At 42.8% G+C, this 20,095-nt stretch overlaps 3 protein-coding genes across 7 annotated transcripts; 1 reads left to right on the top strand and 2 right to left on the bottom strand.

Moving 5' to 3' along the window:
- Positions 1-3,438: 3,438 nt before the first annotated feature.
- On the bottom strand, positions 3,439-9,842 carry prrt2 (proline-rich transmembrane protein 2). 3 transcript variants are annotated; one of them, XM_035145674.2, is made up of 5 exons: positions 9,367-9,840; positions 7,027-7,319; positions 6,536-6,837; positions 6,327-6,456; positions 3,439-5,325 (listed from the first exon to the last, which is right to left on the bottom strand). In XM_035145674.2, exons 2-5 carry the CDS (start codon positions 7,262-7,264, stop codon positions 5,309-5,311), a joined length of 687 nt encoding a protein of 228 aa, XP_035001565.1. In that variant the 5' UTR covers positions 7,265-7,319; positions 9,367-9,840; the 3' UTR covers positions 3,439-5,308. The 3 variants fall into 3 exon arrangements, with proteins under 3 accessions (XP_035001565.1, XP_035001563.1, XP_035001564.1); XM_035145672.2 differs by lacking the exon at positions 3,439-5,325 and having other exon boundaries at positions 5,687-6,456; positions 9,367-9,842; XM_035145673.2 differs by lacking the exon at positions 3,439-5,325 and having other exon boundaries at positions 5,687-6,456; positions 6,536-6,831.
- Positions 9,843-9,988: 146 nt separating this feature from the next.
- Positions 9,989-15,810, bottom strand: kif22 (kinesin family member 22). 2 transcript variants are annotated; one of them, XM_035145646.2, is made up of 13 exons: positions 15,622-15,810; positions 15,122-15,334; positions 14,908-15,035; positions 14,169-14,320; positions 13,716-13,925; positions 12,964-13,360; positions 12,482-12,602; positions 12,015-12,135; positions 11,690-11,852; positions 11,174-11,268; positions 10,818-11,018; positions 10,617-10,676; positions 9,989-10,180 (listed from the first exon to the last, which is right to left on the bottom strand). In XM_035145646.2, the coding sequence occupies exons 2-13, from the start codon at positions 15,307-15,309 to the stop codon at positions 10,151-10,153; spliced, it is 1,866 nt and encodes a 621-aa protein (XP_035001537.2). In that variant the 5' UTR covers positions 15,310-15,334; positions 15,622-15,810; the 3' UTR covers positions 9,989-10,150. The 2 variants fall into 2 exon arrangements, with proteins under 2 accessions (XP_035001537.2, XP_035001538.1); XM_035145647.2 differs by having other exon boundaries at positions 15,487-15,622.
- Positions 15,811-16,087: 277 nt separating this feature from the next.
- Positions 16,088-18,574, top strand: pagr1 (PAXIP1 associated glutamate-rich protein 1). Of its 2 annotated transcripts, none has more exons than XM_035145668.1 (5): positions 16,088-16,287; positions 16,521-16,729; positions 17,543-17,876; positions 17,972-18,060; positions 18,185-18,574. In XM_035145668.1, the coding sequence occupies exons 2-5, from the start codon at positions 16,555-16,557 to the stop codon at positions 18,418-18,420; spliced, it is 834 nt and encodes a 277-aa protein (XP_035001559.1). In that variant the 5' UTR covers positions 16,088-16,287; positions 16,521-16,554; the 3' UTR covers positions 18,421-18,574. The 2 variants fall into 2 exon arrangements, with proteins under 2 accessions (XP_035001559.1, XP_035001558.1); XM_035145667.1 differs by having other exon boundaries at positions 16,090-16,287; positions 16,539-16,729.
- Positions 18,575-20,095: the final 1,521 nt, after the last annotated feature.

Here is a 20,095-nt window from a genome sequence, read left to right as displayed (position 1 = left end):
AACAATTTGAGTTGTTTCTTTTAAATTCTTACACTGAGGGAAATAGACAAATCTTAGATGTTTGTTTATTCCTGCAGAGTTAAGTCAAAGTCAAATATCATGTATTGAGCATCATTTTACACACATCTCCCCCAATTTTAGCCCGACATTTGAACGATGGCGGTATCCACCCCTGGATCCTGCAATAACATCAGAGGCCTTAGCTGGCACATATACCAAACCTTTTCTGCAGATCTTTCATCACACAGCCTGCAGAGATGCTTGATGTCCTACTAGTCTGAGCAGAAGCCTTCAGGGACAATCAGTCCCTCCATCGTCCTCTTCATGAGATGTTGGACGTGTGTGACCCACGCCTCACTGCAGAGCTCCTGCAGATCGTGACACTTGTCCAGTTGTCTCAGCGTCAACACGTTCACTAATACTCATGGCTGGTTGTGACTTTGTGTCTCGGCTTCACAGCCCGAGGCGGAAGGATCCGCTGACTCCATGTTTCTCTGTGATGGTTCATGATTCAAGAACTTTACTACCATTGTTAAAGCACAATGAATTAACAATATCTTCTGTAGGATTCTTGACTCAGGTTTGTTAGGACATAAATGCAAGTTATTAAAGATTAAAGAGTCATTACTGTCATTCGTACAGTAAAACAGGCGTCACGCCATACATTGAAGTTCTTACTTTGCAGGTCGTCCATTGACACATGACTGAACCCAGAAGACATAGAACTTGCAAGATTTCTGCTATTAGGACTCGTGTGAAGATATTCAGAAGCTGTAAGCCTGTGTAAGCCTTAATAATTCCACAGGTAGCAAAGGTAGAGATTGTAAAGTTGAGGTCACACTTCTCTCCTGTGGTTAAACACAGATAAATAAATAAAACATTGCAATAGTCCAGGTCCATGTGTAATAAAAGTATGAAAAAAAAGAAGGTATTATCTTTTATTTTATGAAGCTGCAGGAAAGATCTACACTGAGATTACTGTGAAAAATGAGAGCGGACACTTGAGGACAGAACAAATTCATTTTGAAAAACGATCCCGTGACGATAAAGACATTTAATTAAAAAGAAACATCAGCGTCAGATGATACAATAACATGAAACGTGTAAGAACTCATCAGGTTACAATCATATTGACAACATGATGATCTTTTAATAATCCTGAGAAGATAAATGAAATGTCACTCATTACTGTACATGGGCCCAATATAGACATTAAAATAACCTTTAACAGAATAAAAGTAGTTATTTTGGCTCAGGGAGGATTAACCTGACACCCTGTGGTTTAGCGGATTTCTGTGAAACCACAAACATTTATTTAAACCTGGGATGAGTGACATCATTAGCGCTGATTGAGGAGACATATAAAGTATAAGGATGACAGCTACGAGGAGAATACCACGTCATCAAATCATTTATTTCAGTAACAACCACCTGGCCGCCTGGTTTCCTGGGAGGCTTTTGATTCCTGTAAATGTTTGATTTTAGAGGAAATGTAATCTTTTTAGTTCTGCCCACGTTATTGAGCGAATGCTGGTTTCTCTATTAAAAACCACAAATATTCAGTAAAGCTCAACTAATCTTTGCAAAAATCAAAAAACCTGTGAAAACATAAAAAAGTAAGTGGTTCTAGTGTCTTATTTCACCACAGAGGGATGACGGAGCCATTACTGCCACCTACAGCCAGCACTGTGATAGTGCAGGTTGCTGCTGACTTCAGTAATAATGGGACAAATAACAGCCTGAAGCTCCATCAGGTTTTAATTAAACTATATGTGTGGATGTTGGAAAGGTTCTCAATTGAAATTCAATTAACTCATTCCATTCTGTATCCCTCATTGTGATGGATAGATAGATAGATAGATAGATAGATAGATAGATAGATAGATAGATAGATAGATGAGGAACACGAGGAAGTTGGAGGAGTCTTTGATGTGAAAACTTCCTTATGTCATTATATTTTAAAGAAAAAAAAATATAATTTTACTTTTAAAAGGTTAAAAAAACACTAAATCTCCGAGCATCCATCGCAGCATGACTTCACGCTCATAACTATTACTCTGGCTGATTAATAGAACAGCATGGCCACAGGTCAGTGTACTGTATCTCATTACGCTGTCACCTCCTGTGGACTGACAGCTTGATCATGATGCGTTCAAACGCTGCCAAGTTGCCTCACAGCCTCAGTGTTTGTTTGACCCAGCTGGATAATCCCTGACCCACTTCCTGCAGCTGGATGTGCCCCTGTCTGGTGCAGCGATCCCTCTGTGAGCTGCGTATACCTGCTGTTAATTAGCTGAGGACAAACAGAAATACCTTCAGCTGTCAGACACAGGAATGGGTTGTATTCTGATGCCGTGATTTCTGCTAATTGAGTTGTTGTTTTCTCCCTTTGTGAGATCTGGAAACTCCCGGATAAACAAGACGTTTTCTAGTTTTTCTTACAATGTTGTGACTTAAATCATCTTTTATATAATAAATGTGTGTGTACAGTGTTTTCTGTGTTTATATAAAGTAACTCTTGGGATTGCTGTGATGCCAAAATTGCTGCAGCTGATGGTTTTGACCTCCGCCAAGGTTAACTTTTCATCTGCGTAGGTTTGTTTTGTTCAGGATTAAAATAAATACATGTTGTCACTTGGTGGGGTTTGACCAAAAAAAGAACTTGTTCAATTTTGGTGCAGATCCAGAAATTTGTTTTCCGTTATCTAACAATTTGACAGAGGGCGTTTCTCAACTTTTCCTTGATTTCTTTGAGAATAACTCCTGGATCTTGATTTCATAAAAACCTGACATGTTAAGGGGACTGGTATTTATGAGTGTGTGCAATTTGGTGCAGATCAAAACAACAAAAACCCAGATCTAGTTTAAATGTGGTTTGATTTGGGGACTGTTGGGCCTCGGAGGAGATGTGTGTTATACATAGATATTCAAGTCATTGATTATCTATAACTTGGGTTTGCCCACATCACTCAGTTTGGTTTAAAAAACACATGTAACACAATCAATTCAATGTTTTTACCCATTCACTCAGGTATATATACTCATAGTTATTAAGCTGAGCAGCCGATAGCAGTAACCTGTTATGGGTTTAAAAATAACCTCTGAGAATATAATGAGGGATATTTTTGCTTTGAATAAGTTAAGGCTAAGTAAGGCTTTAATTCTCATTCGGTGCATTTCATTGGCTCGGGGGCCGCTCCTCTCAGTATTTAAGTCTTCCTGTCGACAGCAGGTGCTCTCATGCAGCTTATGCACCGTCACAGTACGGAGAACTATATTAATACTTTCTCTTTTTTGGTTCCTCTCATCAGCTTAATTGCAAAACACAATCTCTCCTCAGTGGCTAATCTCTCTGGATATTACTCATTTTTTTGACTTTTCATTCTCTTTAATCACCGCCGCTGCTCTTCACCTCCTCAAAACCACACTGACAACATGTTACATGCATCGTGTCTTTATTATGAATGTGCTGCAGAAGTATAATATTCCAAGTGCCAGCTTTATCTCTGCAGATTTTTCAGCTTCTATCGTCGTACATGAATAGAAATCCACAACATGCCAGTAACCACAAAGATTATAGAAGCCCGGTGGCGTTACAATGGCCGTCGGGAGGCCGGCCGACAGCGCCTGTGCCTACGTTAGGTCGTAACTACTTAATGCTAACTCATACCAACTAGAGAATTATCACAATATTGAGATTAATATCTGCAGAATACATTGACTGTTGATTATAATTAAATTTACATATTAAATAGAAACAGAGGGAGGAAAAGAAAAGCCAACTCAGTCTGTAAAGAAAATGATCTGCAGGTCTGAACCTTTCTGTATTTGATTCGAGATCCAGGATACGATAAATAAATAAGGAGTTTTATCTATTGTCAATGAAACCCGTTTGTTTTAGTTGAGAATCAGAGATTAGAGGTTAGAATACACAGGAAATGTAATAATATTCATAATAAACCAGATGTAAACATTAGTTCTATCACAGCAACTGTGCATCATCCGACAATATTACAAACAAACAGGAAATAAATATTTAAGTGTTAATCAAATTCAACAGTTTTCATGGTTTTTAAGGGAGAAACAATTGCCACCGATCTGTGGATGCAGATTGAGCCTCAACCCTTCCTGCAATCATGAGCTATTTAATTTGTTTAACCAAATGGTGATGTCCCATATGCACACAGCACTCCCACCATCTGTCAACACACACACGGCACTGAAGAGCATCACATTACAAATCTTCCTCAGTTTCAAAATGATCTCTTACAAAAACATTATCAAAAAGATAGGTTCGAGATGACGCAGCGTAATTAGCTTCACTGTAAAATGAGTATCCTGCTACAGTGGGTTTTTTAATTATGTGGACATGTAGCTGTTCTCAGGTCACAGTGCTCAGTGGTGTCGAGGGATTATACAGTAAAGTCGCAGCCGAGTGGAAACACCCTCTACAACAACAGTTCTGTGATCAGAGTTGGGGTTTTTTTCACAAAGCGAGAAACTTTTCCCACTAAATTCCTTTTTGGCACATGTTTTCCTTGCAGTGACGACTGTGCATTCGGTGCAAGACTTCCCATAATCCCTTTCCTTTTCAGCATAGCATAGCTAGTCCTTGGTAAGCCTCTCTTTCATCCTCCTCGCCTCCCGTACGCTCGCTTCTCAAACACATGATGTATGGCAGGAGTCAAGAGAACCACAGAGGAGGGCCGGGAACGAGACGACGTACGATGATTGAAAGTGTTTCTTCTCCGGGAAGGGAAAAGGATGAATCTCTGCTCCGTGACACAAATCCAAGAGGCTCTCCGTGGATCCGAGGGGGATTTAGCGGCAGAGCTGAAACTGTGTCGTCGGTGCGGTGAAGGATGGATTTGGCGGACATTTTGTGGGGAGTTGCATGAGGCGCTGAAGCTGAGGAGGTGTCGCTTCCTGTTTCATGTCGTGTTACCAGCTCCACTTGTTTTCTCGTCCACCTGGTTTGAGTCAGTTCTGCGGGCGTCGAAGAGTTTGTGTCTTTCTCAAGAATCGTTCTGAACGTGTTGGTGTGAATAGGAAGGGGCCGATTAGTCTGACTGCCCTTCTCCATCTAACATCAGAAAAACCTCCCCCCAACTCAATGCAGCAGCATTTGCATATGTCATTTTCTTCCATTAGCAAAAAGGACCTCTATAGATTACAGAAATATGAGTAAGCGCTGTATATTGGGTGTATATTTGTCACACATCCAGGTAATGACTAGGTGGTAAGGACGGTGGTGCAGGTGAGGGCCAGACGGTCAGTTGTCTTATCCAGTTTCACCCTGGGATGAAACTCAGGTTTTCACATTTACTAAAAAAAGAAAAGGAAGCGTATTAGTTGAAGTAGAGCTGAATATTCTGCAAACCTAATATGGACGTATTCACTTTCACTTTCACAGACCACAGAGGACAATTACATCACGAGAAAACAAGGGTTGTCGAGTCCCAGAGCCCTTAAAGTCAAGTTGGGCGTGCATTTGCTCTTGCGCTGATTAAGTTAATTACTACATCTCTTGGCTTAATGAGACCCAACAGGCAGAAACTGTGCGTGTTTGAAAACATACAGATGAGGAGTCACCTCACCCTTCATAAACGAATATACTTAAATATCAAGTCCTGCAAATACTCAGTTTTCTTAACAAATAACCACTAATAAGTAATAATCACTGATCTGTTATCAGAATCCTTTTATTCGCCAGGTACAATAAATGCATTTATTTGTCTCGTGCGAGTCGACAGCTCAAATACATACATACATCTTATACATGTGGTACAGTGACAACACGGCTTCACAGAGTGTACAAGCGAACAGAGCGAGGCGTACAACAGAAAGCACAAATCACTCAACAGATACACACACAGCGATCTGAGGCATGCGGTCAGCTACAGCCGGAGGCCGCCCTGGTATTACAGAGGAAGATGTAATAAAATGTAGATCTGAGTCAGAGGCAAATGTGATTAATACGCTCTGATCTTTGTGGAGCGTTGACATGGTTCCTGCAGTGTGTTAGGACTGGTGCAGGCTTTGCAGCTAGTGCAGTGTTGTGCAGACATAGATGTGATAATATCAGAGAGATACAGTCAGATTGTGCTAACGGAGCTAAATATGATGTCGTGATGGGATAAACAGCGACAGTAGCAGGTTTTGAAGCCCAGAGGATCAGCTGCGACAAACCTACTGCTGCAAATCTATCGAGTCAAACTTCAGAGGGGAAAAAAGGAGGAATTCAGGGGAGAGAATCGTCTGTGTACGACTACACAGAGGGTGAAAAGGTGCGGTTAATGTTTAAAGGTCAGATTTGGGACACTCACTGGCCAGGTTGACAATGCAGGCGATGATAATGAGCGTCCCTCCAACTAGTGAAACGATGGAGAGCATCTTGGCCACACGTCCCAGGCGCACGGCACCATCCAGGTTTCCCTGCTCCAGGCTGTTCTTGGACTGAAGGAGAAGATTGAACCATCTGTTAGTACAGATTACAGATCACAGTTTCTTACACAACTACAAAACAGACTCTTACCATGATGGAGTAGACGAATCCCACAATGTTTATGGGCCAGACGGGGCAGAAGCAGGCCAACACGGACAGCAGGAGGTAGTCCTTCACCTTGGTCCGGTCCAGGGGCGGCTGGGTGGCGATGCTGGAGTGGCGAGAAATGGACGGCCTTGGGGAGAAAGCGGTGTAGCCAATGGAGCTGGCCCTGCTGCCCTTCCTGGTCTTGTTGTGATGGGGGTAAGAGATGGAGTGTTGTCTTCTGGGAGGAGAGGAGATGACTGGAGAGGTGGTTTCTGCAGGAACTGGATGAATCCCATTACCTACACATGTGGGAGGGAAAGGACACGCAGATGTTTGAAACGCTGGCAGCGGTGTGTGTGTGTAGGTGTGTGTGTGTGCATGTGTGTTCTCCCAGGAGCCCTTCTGTGCACTGGAATGTGACTCTCCCTGAGCGAGCTGACTAAGCAGCTGCATGACCCACCCGCTGCCTTATCAGGTCAAACCCAGTCACTTACTGTTCTGCAGTTTCTCGTTGATGACGATGACCAGCTCTCCTTTGGATTTGCTGCGGGGGGGCCGCGAGCTGGCCGGGCTGCTGCCGCTGTGGATGAGGTGTTCACCGATGGGCGGTGGTGGGCAGGGCATGGAGACGGAGACGGAGGCGTGGCTCGACAGAGAGGCGTCCTGGTCCAGCAGCGATGGTTGTTCCTCCCCGGGCCATATGGTAGGACATGGTAGCATGTTCACGGCCATGTTGACTGCTGGCGAAATGAAGCCTCTGTTTGTGGTCCAGTCCTATTTGTGCTGCCTGTTTGTGACACGTGGGAACAGGAAAATGGTTTTAACCAACCTGCTCTGCCCCTTATGCTTAGGGACTGTTTGAAAAGCGTGGGGAGGAGGATCACCAGAGAGGGAGGGTGGTGCTTTTGGTTCCTATTAAAAGGAGGAAACTTTAAAAGGTTTATCCAAGATATACATTTTATTTTATTACCAACAAATAAATAAATGTAGTAAATAAAAGTTCAAATATTTACGCAATAAATATTTTCACCATAGGTCATTAAAGTGCATTTTGCCACTTGAGGACATCGGTGTCTCTGGGTTTATTTACCTCACTAAAATATATTTAGAAAGTAATGAGATCAATTAGTCATTTTGGAGAAACCGGACAAATGTGGTATTTACATTCCTGCAACGTGCACGTCCTGTTCTTTGCACAAATATATCGAGCTTAGATGATTTGATGGCTTCATTTCAACCTAATCAATTAAGCAGGATCAATACAGAGTTACAGTTAAAACAGAGTGGAAGACGTGGTTCAGATAATAAAGACAATAAATCCAATTGTTGTGGTTCTACTGGAAAAAAAAGACCATTTTTCAAAAGTAGTAATAAAATGTTGTGGTATTTATTATTGATGTCGAAAGCGTCAGATATGAAATATTAAGCTGATCGGTGTCATGTAGATAGATAAGTTAGAAAGAACTACAGCCTCTTCATGTCTGTTCAATATTGGTGGTCCTAAATTCAACCTAAGAGAGAATTAAAGCATGTGCGGAAGAGGAACCGCACACCACAATGAATTCTGGGATCCACTAGATACAGATTGAAAGTGGTAATAAGAGACAGTGGAAGTGCTCGTTATTCCACATGTGGTCCCTGGGACAGACAGATGTGATATCTCCGGTTCTGCTGCATCCACTCTGATCATGTTTCACACAATCCGTTGTGAAAATATTACAGGAGTGCAATGCAGAATCAAATGCGTTATCTTCCATTAGAGAACGCCAATTATTTCTAACTGCACTTAATAAAGAGTTGTACCAATTCAGTAAAGATGAGATTATATGCTATTGAATAAATATACACTAGGGAGGGACTATGGCCAAAGATATTATCAAGATAAAAATCAGCAGATATCGATAATTATCACGATAGATGTCACGTTATCATTTGTTTGCTCCTGAGTGAAGGTTGTGGTTTTAAACTCTTCTTTATGAGCAGAGAAGACAAACAGGAAAACATTTCACAAATCCGAGGTGAATATAGTTTAGATCACATGTTGGCACGATGCCTAAGCAATAAATCTATGTTTATTGAACCTTAGCAATTGATAAAAAGCCTTAATATACACAAGCCTTTAAATACATGTATTTGCTTTTTTGAAAATTGTATGAAGGGTGTACATTTTTTGTATTGTTTTGTTTTGTCCACCCCCTCTAAACGATAATTTACACGCAGTCCCTAAATACCCAGAGTCAACATCACCTTAATGAATCCCATGTTTCTCTCTTTGCTCAGTGTTTGTGCAGATAATCAGTCTGAAGGCAAACAGATGAAACGCTGTGGTTCACTGGGCTTCAGGCCTCAGATGTGCGCGATATCAGGTGAGAGCAAGAAAAGCGGGTCACGCCGACACAGGCTCCGCACAAAGGCAGATGGAGGCAGGTTCCTCTGAAACCACACGGGCAGCCATGCTCTGCGTGCAGGTGTGTACATAGCATTATTTCACTGTGTGTGCTCATGGCGGCCGCTCGTTGTGCACGAAACAAAAGGTGAAAAGGACGCGGAGGTATAAAATGAGGAGCACAAAGGGAACATAGTGGAATGGAGGAGAAAGGGATGGAAGGATGATGGAGGGAGAGCGGGAGGGAGGCTGCTCATTAATTAGCCTCCTCCTCTTCCTCCTGCTTAGAATTCAGATGCAAGGAGGAACAAAAAAAACAAAACATGCACGTTGCATTGGATTCAAGCAAAAAAAAGCATAAATGCAAATCGGTAATAGTCCTGGTGTGTTTCTCATTAAGACACAAGAGGAGGAGGAGGAGGAGGCTGCGAAGATAAATCAAACTGACCTTTTTTGTTTAATCCAGTCGCTCCATCCCGGGCTCTGGCATCGTGCTGGCGTTCGTTTCAGGGGGAAGGAAGAAAAGCATCAGACGCCACCGAGCATCTCAACATCCAGCAGACGTGCAGTGTGTTGTTGTTGTGCGTGTGTGTGTGAAAGCTGCGGAGCTGTTGGAGCGTCTCGTTGCAGCGCAGTGTGTTGTTGGGATGGATGGATGAGCAGCCTCCTGGACGGCGGGGTGGATCTCACAGGAGGTGTGTGTGTGTGTGTGTGTGTGTGTGTGTGTGTGTGTGTGTGTGTGTGTGTGTGTGTGTGTGTAATGAAAAGTGAAAACCAGGCTGACTACGTGCAGTGGGAGGTGGTGGAGGCAGGGGGCGCTAGATTGTGGCACCACTGAGTGTAAATCCACTATTGCAGCTCCCAGAGTCAGTGATAACAAGGTGTCTCCTCCTGACAGAGGACAGGAGCTCACAAAGGAGCCAAATCAGGTTTTCAAACTGGAACCAGGCAGAGCTGCAGCCGCAGAGGCTCACGGTTGATTCGTGAGCAGCGTGGAGGACATGTGACCACATGTGAAGGTGACCATCACATTTGTTCATCGTCATGAAGTAAACACGCCAAACATTCAATGTCATGCCAGACGTTTATTAAAAAGCACAGTGCGCCGCCAGCTGGTACACAGATGTAACTACAAAAACATGATAAGACAAAGAAGTCATGACAAATAAAAACTTTTGTAATAGGAATTATATACACTTGACGTGGGTTTTATTAAAACAAAAAAATAAAAATCACTTTCCCATGGCACTCAGGATGTTCGCCTGAAAAGGAAGAAGAAATGAACGTCAGCAAAGAGTAAAACAAGATCATCCTCAAAGCAGCATAATGTAGTAAAGCTGGTCACCACCTCCAGGTCATTAGTATGAACCAGAGTCATTAGCCACATTAGCATTTTTGTGAGTATTTCTGAGCTAAATGCTACAGTGGAAAAGAGAAATAACTTAAATTTGTAACACTTTACAAATTAAGTTTGTTTAAATCAAATATGATTATCAATTTATTTTTGGATTTTGAAATACCACCTTTTTTTAACCATTAAATTCATTATCAATGTTGTTTTGCCAACATTTCTTACATGCCAAACATAACAGCTAAGGCTTATTGGTGTCATTACTTGCAGTAATTTAGTCATAAACCAAAGAACTAGATGGAAATTCAGGCCGTAGATCAAAATCATTTCACTCTGGTTCCACTTACCTTCATGAAGGAAGAAAATCTCTTCTCTGTCATACCTTCAACTTTCACTAGATCTTCCAACTGTAAAACAGATAAGACACAGGAGGTACATTAAAATCTCTAAACCCATCAATCACCTGAAGTTAGAAAAAGACAAGGTACTGTTGTGGCTCGTGTCACATTATACATCGAGGCCTAAGAGCAACATTTCCCTCTTCTGACCTTTGAGAAGCTGCCATGGATCTCCCTCCAGCCCAGGATGAGCTTTCCTTTCTTGTCACCGATCAGCTGCAGACCTTTCAGCTCTTTGAGGGAACCGGAGTTAAGAACCTGCAGGATTTTTTGCCTGGAATGCTCCAGAACAGATGTGTCCAGTTGGGACTCCCAACTAGTCTCCATTATATTCTCTTTGCCATCTGGAAGCTGAGAAAGAAAGTACAGACCAAGTAATTAGGAAAAGCCTGTACTTACAATTACAGAGAATATACAGTACATGAAAATAATTGAACACAGTCAACATTTATTTGTCTGCTTCTATCTGTTGCTTGTGAATCTGCAGGAAAGGCTGAGATGCTGACCTCAAGCTGGTCTGAAAGCTTCCTCTCTTTCTTCTTGACGCAGACCGACTGTTTCTTGACGACTGCGAGATGCTTTAGAGGTTGAAGCTGGGACACTGGTGGGGAGGAAACCACAAATTCAGTTAATAATTAATTCAAGTAATCCGTTAATGAGGAAATATTCACAATGTAGAAAGATACACAACAATTTTTACATTGAAACTGTCAAATAGTCTGTTGTTGAAATAAAATCAAAATAGTGCATCGTCCATGTACTAAGTTAAGCTTTCTGGCTCACACTGAGCTGCTGAGGGGTATAAAAAAAATAATTCCTCCTCGTTGTCATTTGATATAATTTATGGCTCCTATAATGTAGACTGAGCTCTAATATCACATTGCAGCTCATTGGCTCCAGTGATTCAACACAATAGAAGCAGTGAGTCACTACTCTTTGGGAGGCAGGAAAAATTAAGAATTACCAATTAGGAAAGAATGTCATATTTAGCTATTTTTCCATCGCTGTAATGTCCAACTGACCTTGTAGGGGTTGGACGACAGCCTGCTGCTTATTGGGTCTTGTAGCATTTGACGGTTTTCTTTGCAGAGGAGCTGTGGTGTTCTTAAAGGCGGGCTCCTGTTTGGCTAATTGGCTCATCAGAAGGGCCTGGCTCTCATACTTCTTCTGCTTCTCTTTGAGCTCCTGCAAAAACAACAGAGCGGTGAGGTTGGCTGTCAAATATCCAGGAAGAAGAGTCTGACACTGACAAAGGCTGGACCAGAATGTCAACAAAATACTTCTATGCAGAGTATATACCTGGAACATGTGTGGAAATAATGTGTGGTGATAAGTGTGTGTTTTCACCTGGATCTCCTTGCGAGACTGGGCCACATCATTAAGCATGCTGTTTCTGTCTTTGTCTTGGCAGCTCATCATCAACTTCTCCAGAGCTAATAATCTGTCCATCACTGATGGTTCTGACAAACTGGTGGAGACACAATCAAAGAATAGTAGTGAGACCACAGGTTAGGGAGGTCGTGTGCTTTCAAATGGAGTCAGAAGTCAAAAGGTCAACCAGGCTGATCAAACACATGTGGCAGAATATTCCAGCACAGACAGACTGGCACACGTGATAACATTCGACAATAAAGCAGTGCTCTGTCTTCAAGAAAGATTCCAGAAGACACTAGAGCTAAAGCCAAATGGGAAAACTGCAGAGTGGTTGCTTTCAGCTCTAGCTATAAAAACAGGCAGTGCGTTTGCTCGGTTAACAAGTCGTATTAGCCGGACAAATAATCAAAGAGTCAGTCTATGGGTGTGTGGTCTTTAACCTGTCCAAATGTGCAGAGGGTGATGAACCACCCTGTTCGGTTTTCTTCTCCTCTTTCTGTTTCTTCTTCTGTGGCTCGGTGCCAGACCTTCCTGCCTCGTGGTGCTCTCTGGCCCGCTTCACTGGAGATGAAGGCAGAGGGGAAATTAACAGTTTGGTATTCAGTGCACTCAAGCAAGTGTTTGTGAGGTTCTGTAGAGTGTAAAGCAATCTAGATGATGGTACATCGGTTTGGGCTGCACTGCAGGGCTTGAATTAATGCCAAGGGAAAAGCAGGAACGCATTTAAGAAAATGATAGAAAAAAAAAAACTCTAAAACTGTAGAAACCAGAGGTGCAAATATTTAAAAAGTACTTCCATCTTGCTGAGAGACAGCCGGCTGTTTACTCTAAGCTATCGTCCTCTAGGATGTGACATTGGTGCCCCCTGTTGGCATTTAGATCAAATTCTCAGAAGGAAAAGGTTTGTGCTCCTCTCACTCACCTGGCAACACGGGGACAGCAACAGTCTCCCGGGTGAAGGGCTTATTGACGATGAGCTTGGATTTGGCAGCAAAGTTGAGAGCACTAAATGTGTCGAAGTAGTATTTGTACTCCGGTGCAATATTTGTGATCATGACAGAGTGTGCGGAGCCACCCAAAGAGTCCTGTAGCAGCCGTGTTAGTTTACTGTCTCTGTACGGGACACGGACGGCAGTGCCAGAGTTCAGAGAATCCACCACTTTGCTCAGAGTGAAGAGAGACAGGTTGATGGCACCGCTCTCCTTCAGACGAATGCCCTGGTTGCCGGTGCGGCGGTTGTCCTCAGACCCAGCCAGGTCTACCAAGTACAGCTTGCCCGTCTGTTGTCGGTTGGGAAAGGCACGCTGAGTCCGCACAACCTGGATTATGGAGAAGATCAAAATTTTAGAAAGGGCAACAGCAAAATGGTCAGACAGAGGCGGGAGTAGAGGACAGAATTACAAGGCTGAGAAGCAGCATACATAGAAGTAAAAGCAGGATTTATGTTGGTTAAAGGACAGGAGACACCAGTCTGTATCCCTCTTAGAATAGTCCCAGAAAGCCCAGATGCTGCTAGCGGGAGCGTTGCAAGGAAGAGTTAATGTCAGCACCAGCTACCAAATCCTGGCCTACTACACAAAGACCACGACCTGTTTAAGATGCTGTCCAGAACAGACGCATGCACTGACCAGCTCAATAAACAAAACAGATCGTTGATCAGATTCAATATCACACCTTGATGAGGAGAATAGCATGGCTGCGGCTGGAACGCTCGTTTAGTTTGGTAGAGGCTGTAGTCCGATTGAGTGTGGCAGGCACAAAGAGTTTGTCAAATTCTGAGAAGGAGGAGATCGTTGTGTGGGTGAGGCCGGGGATGAGGATGTTCTTGTCCTTGTCCTCTCTGATTGGCAGATCGTGGGAGCTTGGCGATAGAAGATCTAGAACCTGAGAGAATGAGACGGATGCAATGATGAACTGCACATAATGCGAATGCACATAGAGGATAAACAAAAAAGTACAAAAGCTATAATTCCTTTTTCTTTTGTAGTTTAAATAGTAAATTTGTTTCTCGTTAATATAAAAAAGGTCATTTATCGGTGCTCATTTGTTATATGCTATAACAAATGACTATGAATGACTGACACCGGCCCCCACTATGCTGTGTGTTAACCAGCCAACAATTCCTACCTTCTCATTGTAAATTTCCAAATAAGACATGCCAATGCTGTAGTCCCATCCATCATCTTCATCCTTTGCTTTCACCAGATTGAAGACCTCGCGAACGGCTCTGGGGATCATGCCTGGCTGCCCTGAACTGCCCAACATGGTGTGTGTCTTACCTGAGAGTTGGCAGAAAACAAAATAAACACTTTAGAGAGTTGTGTGCCAAAATGGAATCATCTGCCAAAAAGAGATCACGCAGCATCTGAAGGTTGTATGGCAATCTGGAGCAAACAATTATAACTAGTATCACACACACACTTTACTTTATGTCCTTGGTCAAATTAAAGGTAGGTCTATATGAAATTGTAATGGTTCTGGTAAAAATGTTTTCAGTTAAGAGCGTAATCAGGCATGACATATACACTCGTTGATTATAGGCAATACTATTGTTTCTGGTGTGCATGCGTGTTTGGTAGCTGATGTCTCAGTTTAAATATTTTCCAGACAGCAATACAAATCATGAGAATCAGTTGCTGGTGGTAGATTTCTTTCTGGCCCAATACAGAACAACTCAAAGAGAAAATAGTCTCTACAAAAACATTAAGCCAAAGAAAGTCTTGAAAGAGTGAGCTCAACACTGAAACTCAGCATTATAAATTAAACCAGGTAACACAATAACTTGTATTCCACTTATACCATTAAGAAAATGGTAAACTGGCGGTGGAATATACAGCCATAAGATTTTAATTTGCTCTATAATCACCTGCTCCTGTTGGCCCATAGGCAAACACACTGGCATTCTGTCCATTGAGGGCGTGCGGTAGAACAGGCTTCACTGAGGAGAGGAAAACCTGCTGCTGGGTCGTTTGTTCCCCGTGAAACGCGTCAAAGCTGAAAACACATCACACAGAACTCTCAGAACACATCAGGACTGTTTATGAGATCCAACCAGTTGAGTTACACTGGGAGCAACGTACTGGTATTTGACCGTTTCAGTGGCGTTCCTCCAGTTGGTGATCTCCAGGTTCTGGGAGTCCAGGCCTCTCACGCACGGCCCCTCGCTTTTCTCGTCCGGTTTGCCCATGTAGGGTCGGAGACGGACCGCCACCCGGACCCTGGAGGTCTTCCTGTTCGCTCCATCTCCCGTCGCCACACGCTGAGCCATGTTGAACTCGTAAATACAAAAACGCCTGGAGGACAACAAGCGATAGTTAGCCACGTACGTTCTTGTTGAGGAACTACAGTTAAACAATTCAAACACATTAAAGTAAGTTAGAATGAATCACTGTTCTGCAACAGACAATGCAAAGTGATAATAATAAGTTATGTGCACTTTATTTACCGATGGTCTCTTTGGGCTAACACGCTAACTAAGATAGCGTCGTGTCCCGCAAACGCCTCGGTCTCAGACGCGTTAGCCTAAAAGTTTGCGTTGCTGCTTCGTCGAATTCATTACGAATGTAACGTGAACACGTACCGATATTGTGAGAGAACTCCTGCTTCAAAAACCCCTTCGTGAGTCTCCAAGTTCCACTCTGGGCGACATTGCGGACACCGACTTTTAACAATGGCGTCGCATCTTCTCTAACGGAACACTTTTCAAAAGAGGAGCGCTGCCACCGGAAACGACTGCGGACCAATCAGAGGCCGACCTGACACTGGCGCCTATTTGACGTCGAGCCACATTGTTAATGAGACGTAATCGTGCGTCAAACGTCGCCGTAAAGTTTATGGTTTATATTCACCATTTGAATTACGCTGTTAACGTGCAGAGTGAAGCAAATTGTACGCGTTTCAATTCCGTGCGATCGGAATTGAGCAACGTACGGGATTGCGCGTTGCACAGGAACTGACGTCACCGCAGATCTGCACCACAGATGCGAAAACTGCGCGTCGCTCACTCGCGCTCCCGACGGACCATCCGCATGATGTTTAAATCAGCGGGAACGCGCGGCGCAGTCTCGCCGGGCCGAGCGGACGGTCACGCAGTTGTTGGAATCCAAAATGGCGCAATGTTTACGTCTATTCAGATCTGGTTTTTGTCCCTAGCAGGTCTCATGGCGCGATGCGGTGACTTTATCTCCCGGGAAAGTTAATCCGAAGACAACAGTTAACCGCCACGTCACTGATCCACGATAATCCGGTAATTTCACGCTCATATGTTGGCTTCATTGTATTTTCTGTTTAGGCCTGATGTTAGAAACCCTGTTAAATCTAAAAGAGATAAAGATGGTGTTTCAACTGAGAAGCGGCAGCTCACTCGTCTATCGTGAAGCACGTGTTGAACGCTTCATGCCTGGGATCCCTGTTAGCTAACTCTCTGAACGACCCCGGTAACCTCGCGTGTTGATAAACAACCATGTGGTTATGAATCAGATCCCTGTGTGGGTGCAGGTCTCCAGGGGGCAGGATGCAGGCGGAGGTCGCACACTCTTCACTGACAGAGGGCATCGAGGCTCTGGGGGTGAAGGACACGGAAACACCTGCTGCAGAGGAGGAGAACAAACCGGAGCAACAAGACACAGAGCTGACAGCTGCCACAGAGAAGGAGGAGGAGGAGGACTTTGCACCCAAGGAGGAAGATGGTAAATCCTGAGAAACACATACTGGAAAACAGAGGGAGATTTAGTAGTAGGAAAGAGGTCTTATCTTTTTTTGGTGGGGGGTAATGGCAAGTCGAGATTGAGATGTATCAGTCCTGTTTCTCACTTCCTGAAACCGATTCTGATCCCTGGACTTAGTATCAGTCTCATACCAGTAGGACCAGTGAGACCAAAACAACTTCTATGACATGTTTAACCAGCTTTATGCTACTAACCTTGTATGGAAGTGAAGCTGGCTCTCATTGTTGAACGGCCTGGGTTAAGTACAAGTTTTTGAAAAACAAATACATACAGCGACTTGATGCAGTAGAACTTCTTTTAGTATCTAGTTTCACAGTCATGACTCAAAAAGAACACAAATAAATAAATCTAGGAATACACAACAATTACTTCCTATAGCTGTTAAAGCGCAGCCAGCTTTTATGCCACAAATGTCTTGTATATGATACCTGTCAATGTTTTACTCTTTCCAGGGTGACTTATTTCTGGAGAAATCTGTGATAATGTACCAAAGTTTAACGGGTTCGTCTTTAGTCCATGTGCTATCCTCCCACCAAGTTTCATAGAAAACCATTCTGTAGTTAAGGTTTAACAAATTTTCAAAGTGCAGGAAAGAACGTGAGAGTACAACTAATGCTTAAAATGAATGAATTAGCAATCAAATATATATCAGTATTTATAACGTGGGTAAATGAAAATGAGGTGTGAGTTGTTTTTGTCAGTTTGGAAAGTGTTTTATTGATTTTACTTTTACTCAAAAGCTTTTATTAAACTTCCTTGTTGTTGCTTCCTCAGATGGAGACATGGACGCAGCGGAAGGAGAGACGAACATGGACGAAGCCCAGACGGACTCAGGTGTAAATGGGGAAGAGGGGAAGCAGGCTGTCCAGGCGGAGGATGAGTGGGAGCTTGCGTACAGCGACGAGGAAATGGAGGACACCAAAAACTGGATGCCCCCTCCTGCCGAGATCAAAAGACTCTATGAGCTCCTCGCTAAAGGAGAGATGCTGGAATTAAACTTTTTGCCCCTTCCGAGACGGCCCCCTACACCTGAACGCGCAGAGTCACCGGAAATAGATGAGGAGGATGAGGCGGCGAAGGAAAGGGAGAGGGAGGAGAGAGAGCACAGGTCAGTTTGACCATTTATCAATCATCTCAACTCAAATTGTGGTTTGTGTAATGATTTAGGAGGAGAAGGCTCATGACTTTCTGTTTTTTTTCCAGGCCTCTAACTCCAACTGAGTTTGACTTTGATGAGGAGCAGATGCAAGCCACTCCGAAAAACGCCTTCATCAACAGACGCAGAACACCAGGTGTGATAAACCGTAGACGTTTGCACTCTTGAACTGCTGAAGCTAAATCATCTACTTCTGAACTGTCTTTATCTTTGATGATGTTTTCCTTTGTACTGACTTAAATGTTTTTCCTCCCTCCCAGGATCGTCAGCTCGCTCATCCGTAAAAAGGGAAGCTCGCCTGGACAAAGTGCTGTCGGACATGAAGCGCCACCGCAAGATCGAGGAGCACATAATGCGCACGGGCAGAGATCTCTTTAAGAGCGAGAAGAAGAAGGAGGAAGCTCTGTCTCCCAACAGCCAGAAGGAGCGGGAGAAGGAGAGGGAACGAGACAGCAACCCCAACACCATCTTTTCACCGAGACAGAGGAGATACTGAGGTATTAAGACAGATGAGGACTTGCCCAGAGGCTAACAAGGACAAATTCTTTCCAAGGTCTTTCTCAAAACTTGAATTTTTTAATGTAATGAGTTTTGTATGTTTTCTATGTGTGTTTTGTATAATGGCAATAAACATTTTAACCCTGGAATAACCCTGTTGTACTGTGGATCTTGATTTTAAAAAACTTCTGTAACAGCATATGATCCTGTCAGTATATCATGTGATACACCCAACATCCTGAAACATTATGGATAAGATAACAAAGGGTTTATTCTTGGCTAATGTGGTGAATTAAATACCTTAAAAAATGCAGGTAAATCACCTTCAACAATTGTAAAAGTAATTTAAGTGCTTTCCACAATCGCTCTGTCGGCCAAACTACTCATTGAAGTTCAGCTGGTTACTTTATTATTATTGTGGCCTATAATTCTAACTCTTTGATTTGTAAAAACATTTGACTGCAAATAAGAACTTTAAAAAGCTCCACCACACATTGTAATTCTTATCCTGCTTTCTATTAAATTTTTGTAATTTTCCTTTTAAATAATTGCCGTTAGAAACGAGGTAAAACACTTGTTAAAATATGCAATAATTACAATCGGTGTGCATGAAGGAACACAGGCATTAGAATCTACCCCAGGCTCCAAATTTGGGCGTTTACAGTCAATTTTCTTCTCCAGTGTCATGGCCCCGGATCCACTGAGCTGCATACTGTTTCCAACTGGCTTGTTACCTGATATCCGGAAATATTGCGGTGAAAGAGTGACTAATATTAATTTCCTGCAATGGCTAGATATACCGAGAGGGCTTTTATAGATTCCTATCCCACTAAAAAAAAAAAAAGACTGTAGAGGTGACATGTTTTGTTCCACCTGAGACAATATCAACCATTTCCCCCCCAAAAATAATGTGTTGTTCCCACCATAAAACTGCTCATTAAAAGTGTTCAGGTTTCAAAGCTAAACATGTAATTCTGAGCCCTCTACTGGCTCATGTTCACCATTGAATTGAGAATGTCTGAAATAAAAGCCACGATAAATATGTTCACAGTGATAAAGAAAAGACTCGAGACAGGATCAGGACAGAGAAGTATATTTCAGCTAAGTTTGAATAACAATACAGCCTCCATACAAGGCTCAGAAGCATAGAGTATAGTATGTATGCATAAATATGCATTCAAAACCACAAACCAAATAAATAAATAAATAAATACTTACAAATAAATAACGAGCATTTTTGTGGAATATACAGTACATCAGTTGAAATGTTTTTAGTATCGTCAAGAAGCATTATCGTATTAATTCATGGAACAGGGGGGAATGAATATTCTGTGTTCAACATGCCCACAGTTGTCCAGATGTTTTGGCACACGCTTCTCTTTCTTGATGGATTCGGAGCTTTGTTTTTGTTTGTTTTTCTTGACCCACTTCCAGGACAGTGCAGCTGCTTTAAAACAAACATAAAATGATAAAAAAAGCCAGTTTGTTCATAGAAGGTTCATGGAACCAGTGGCTCAAATACACGGCTCAATGATCAGAGCAATTCAGACAATGCTAAAACGAGTCATTGGCTTATTGATGGTTTAAAAACAACAAATGAGCTACATCAACACTATTGGACAGATCTGCTGCATGTCAATCACGAGGGAATGCTTCCCCGTGATCACCCTTTC

This window comes from Hippoglossus stenolepis, chromosome 21 (genome assembly GCF_022539355.2).
Source record: "Hippoglossus stenolepis isolate QCI-W04-F060 chromosome 21, HSTE1.2, whole genome shotgun sequence".
NCBI classification, from domain to species: Eukaryota; Metazoa; Chordata; class Actinopteri; order Pleuronectiformes; family Pleuronectidae; genus Hippoglossus; species Hippoglossus stenolepis.
This window is presented reverse-complemented; position numbering and strand designations above follow the sequence as displayed.

Coding starts and splice junctions, on each gene's coding strand:
- pagr1 (XM_035145668.1), top strand. CDS start 16,555: ATGCAGGCGGAGGTCGCACACTCTTCACTGACAGAGGGCATCGAGGCT. Junction 16,730..17,542: donor TGCACCCAAGGAGGAAGATG/GTAAATCCTGAG, acceptor TTGCTTCCTCAG/ATGGAGACATGGACGCAGCG. Junction 18,061..18,184: donor CAACAGACGCAGAACACCAG/GTGTGATAAACC, acceptor CCTCCCTCCCAG/GATCGTCAGCTCGCTCATCC.
- kif22 (XM_035145646.2), bottom strand. CDS start 15,309: ATGGCTCAGCGTGTGGCGACGGGAGATGGAGCGAACAGGAAGACCTCC. Junction 13,926..14,168: donor TGGAAATTTACAATGAGAAG/GTAGGAATTGTT, acceptor TCATTCTCTCAG/GTTCTAGATCTTCTATCGCC. Junction 11,019..11,173: donor AGCTTTCAGACCAGCTTGAG/GTCAGCATCTCA, acceptor TTTCTTTCTCAG/CTTCCAGATGGCAAAGAGAA.
- prrt2 (XM_035145672.2), bottom strand. CDS start 7,264: ATGGCCGTGAACATGCTACCATGTCCTACCATATGGCCCGGGGAGGAA. Junction 6,838..7,026: donor CAACGAGAAACTGCAGAACA/GTAAGTGACTGG, acceptor TCCCTCCCACAT/GTGTAGGTAATGGGATTCAT. Junction 6,457..6,535: donor GATTCGTCTACTCCATCATG/GTAAGAGTCTGT, acceptor CTTCTCCTTCAG/TCCAAGAACAGCCTGGAGCA.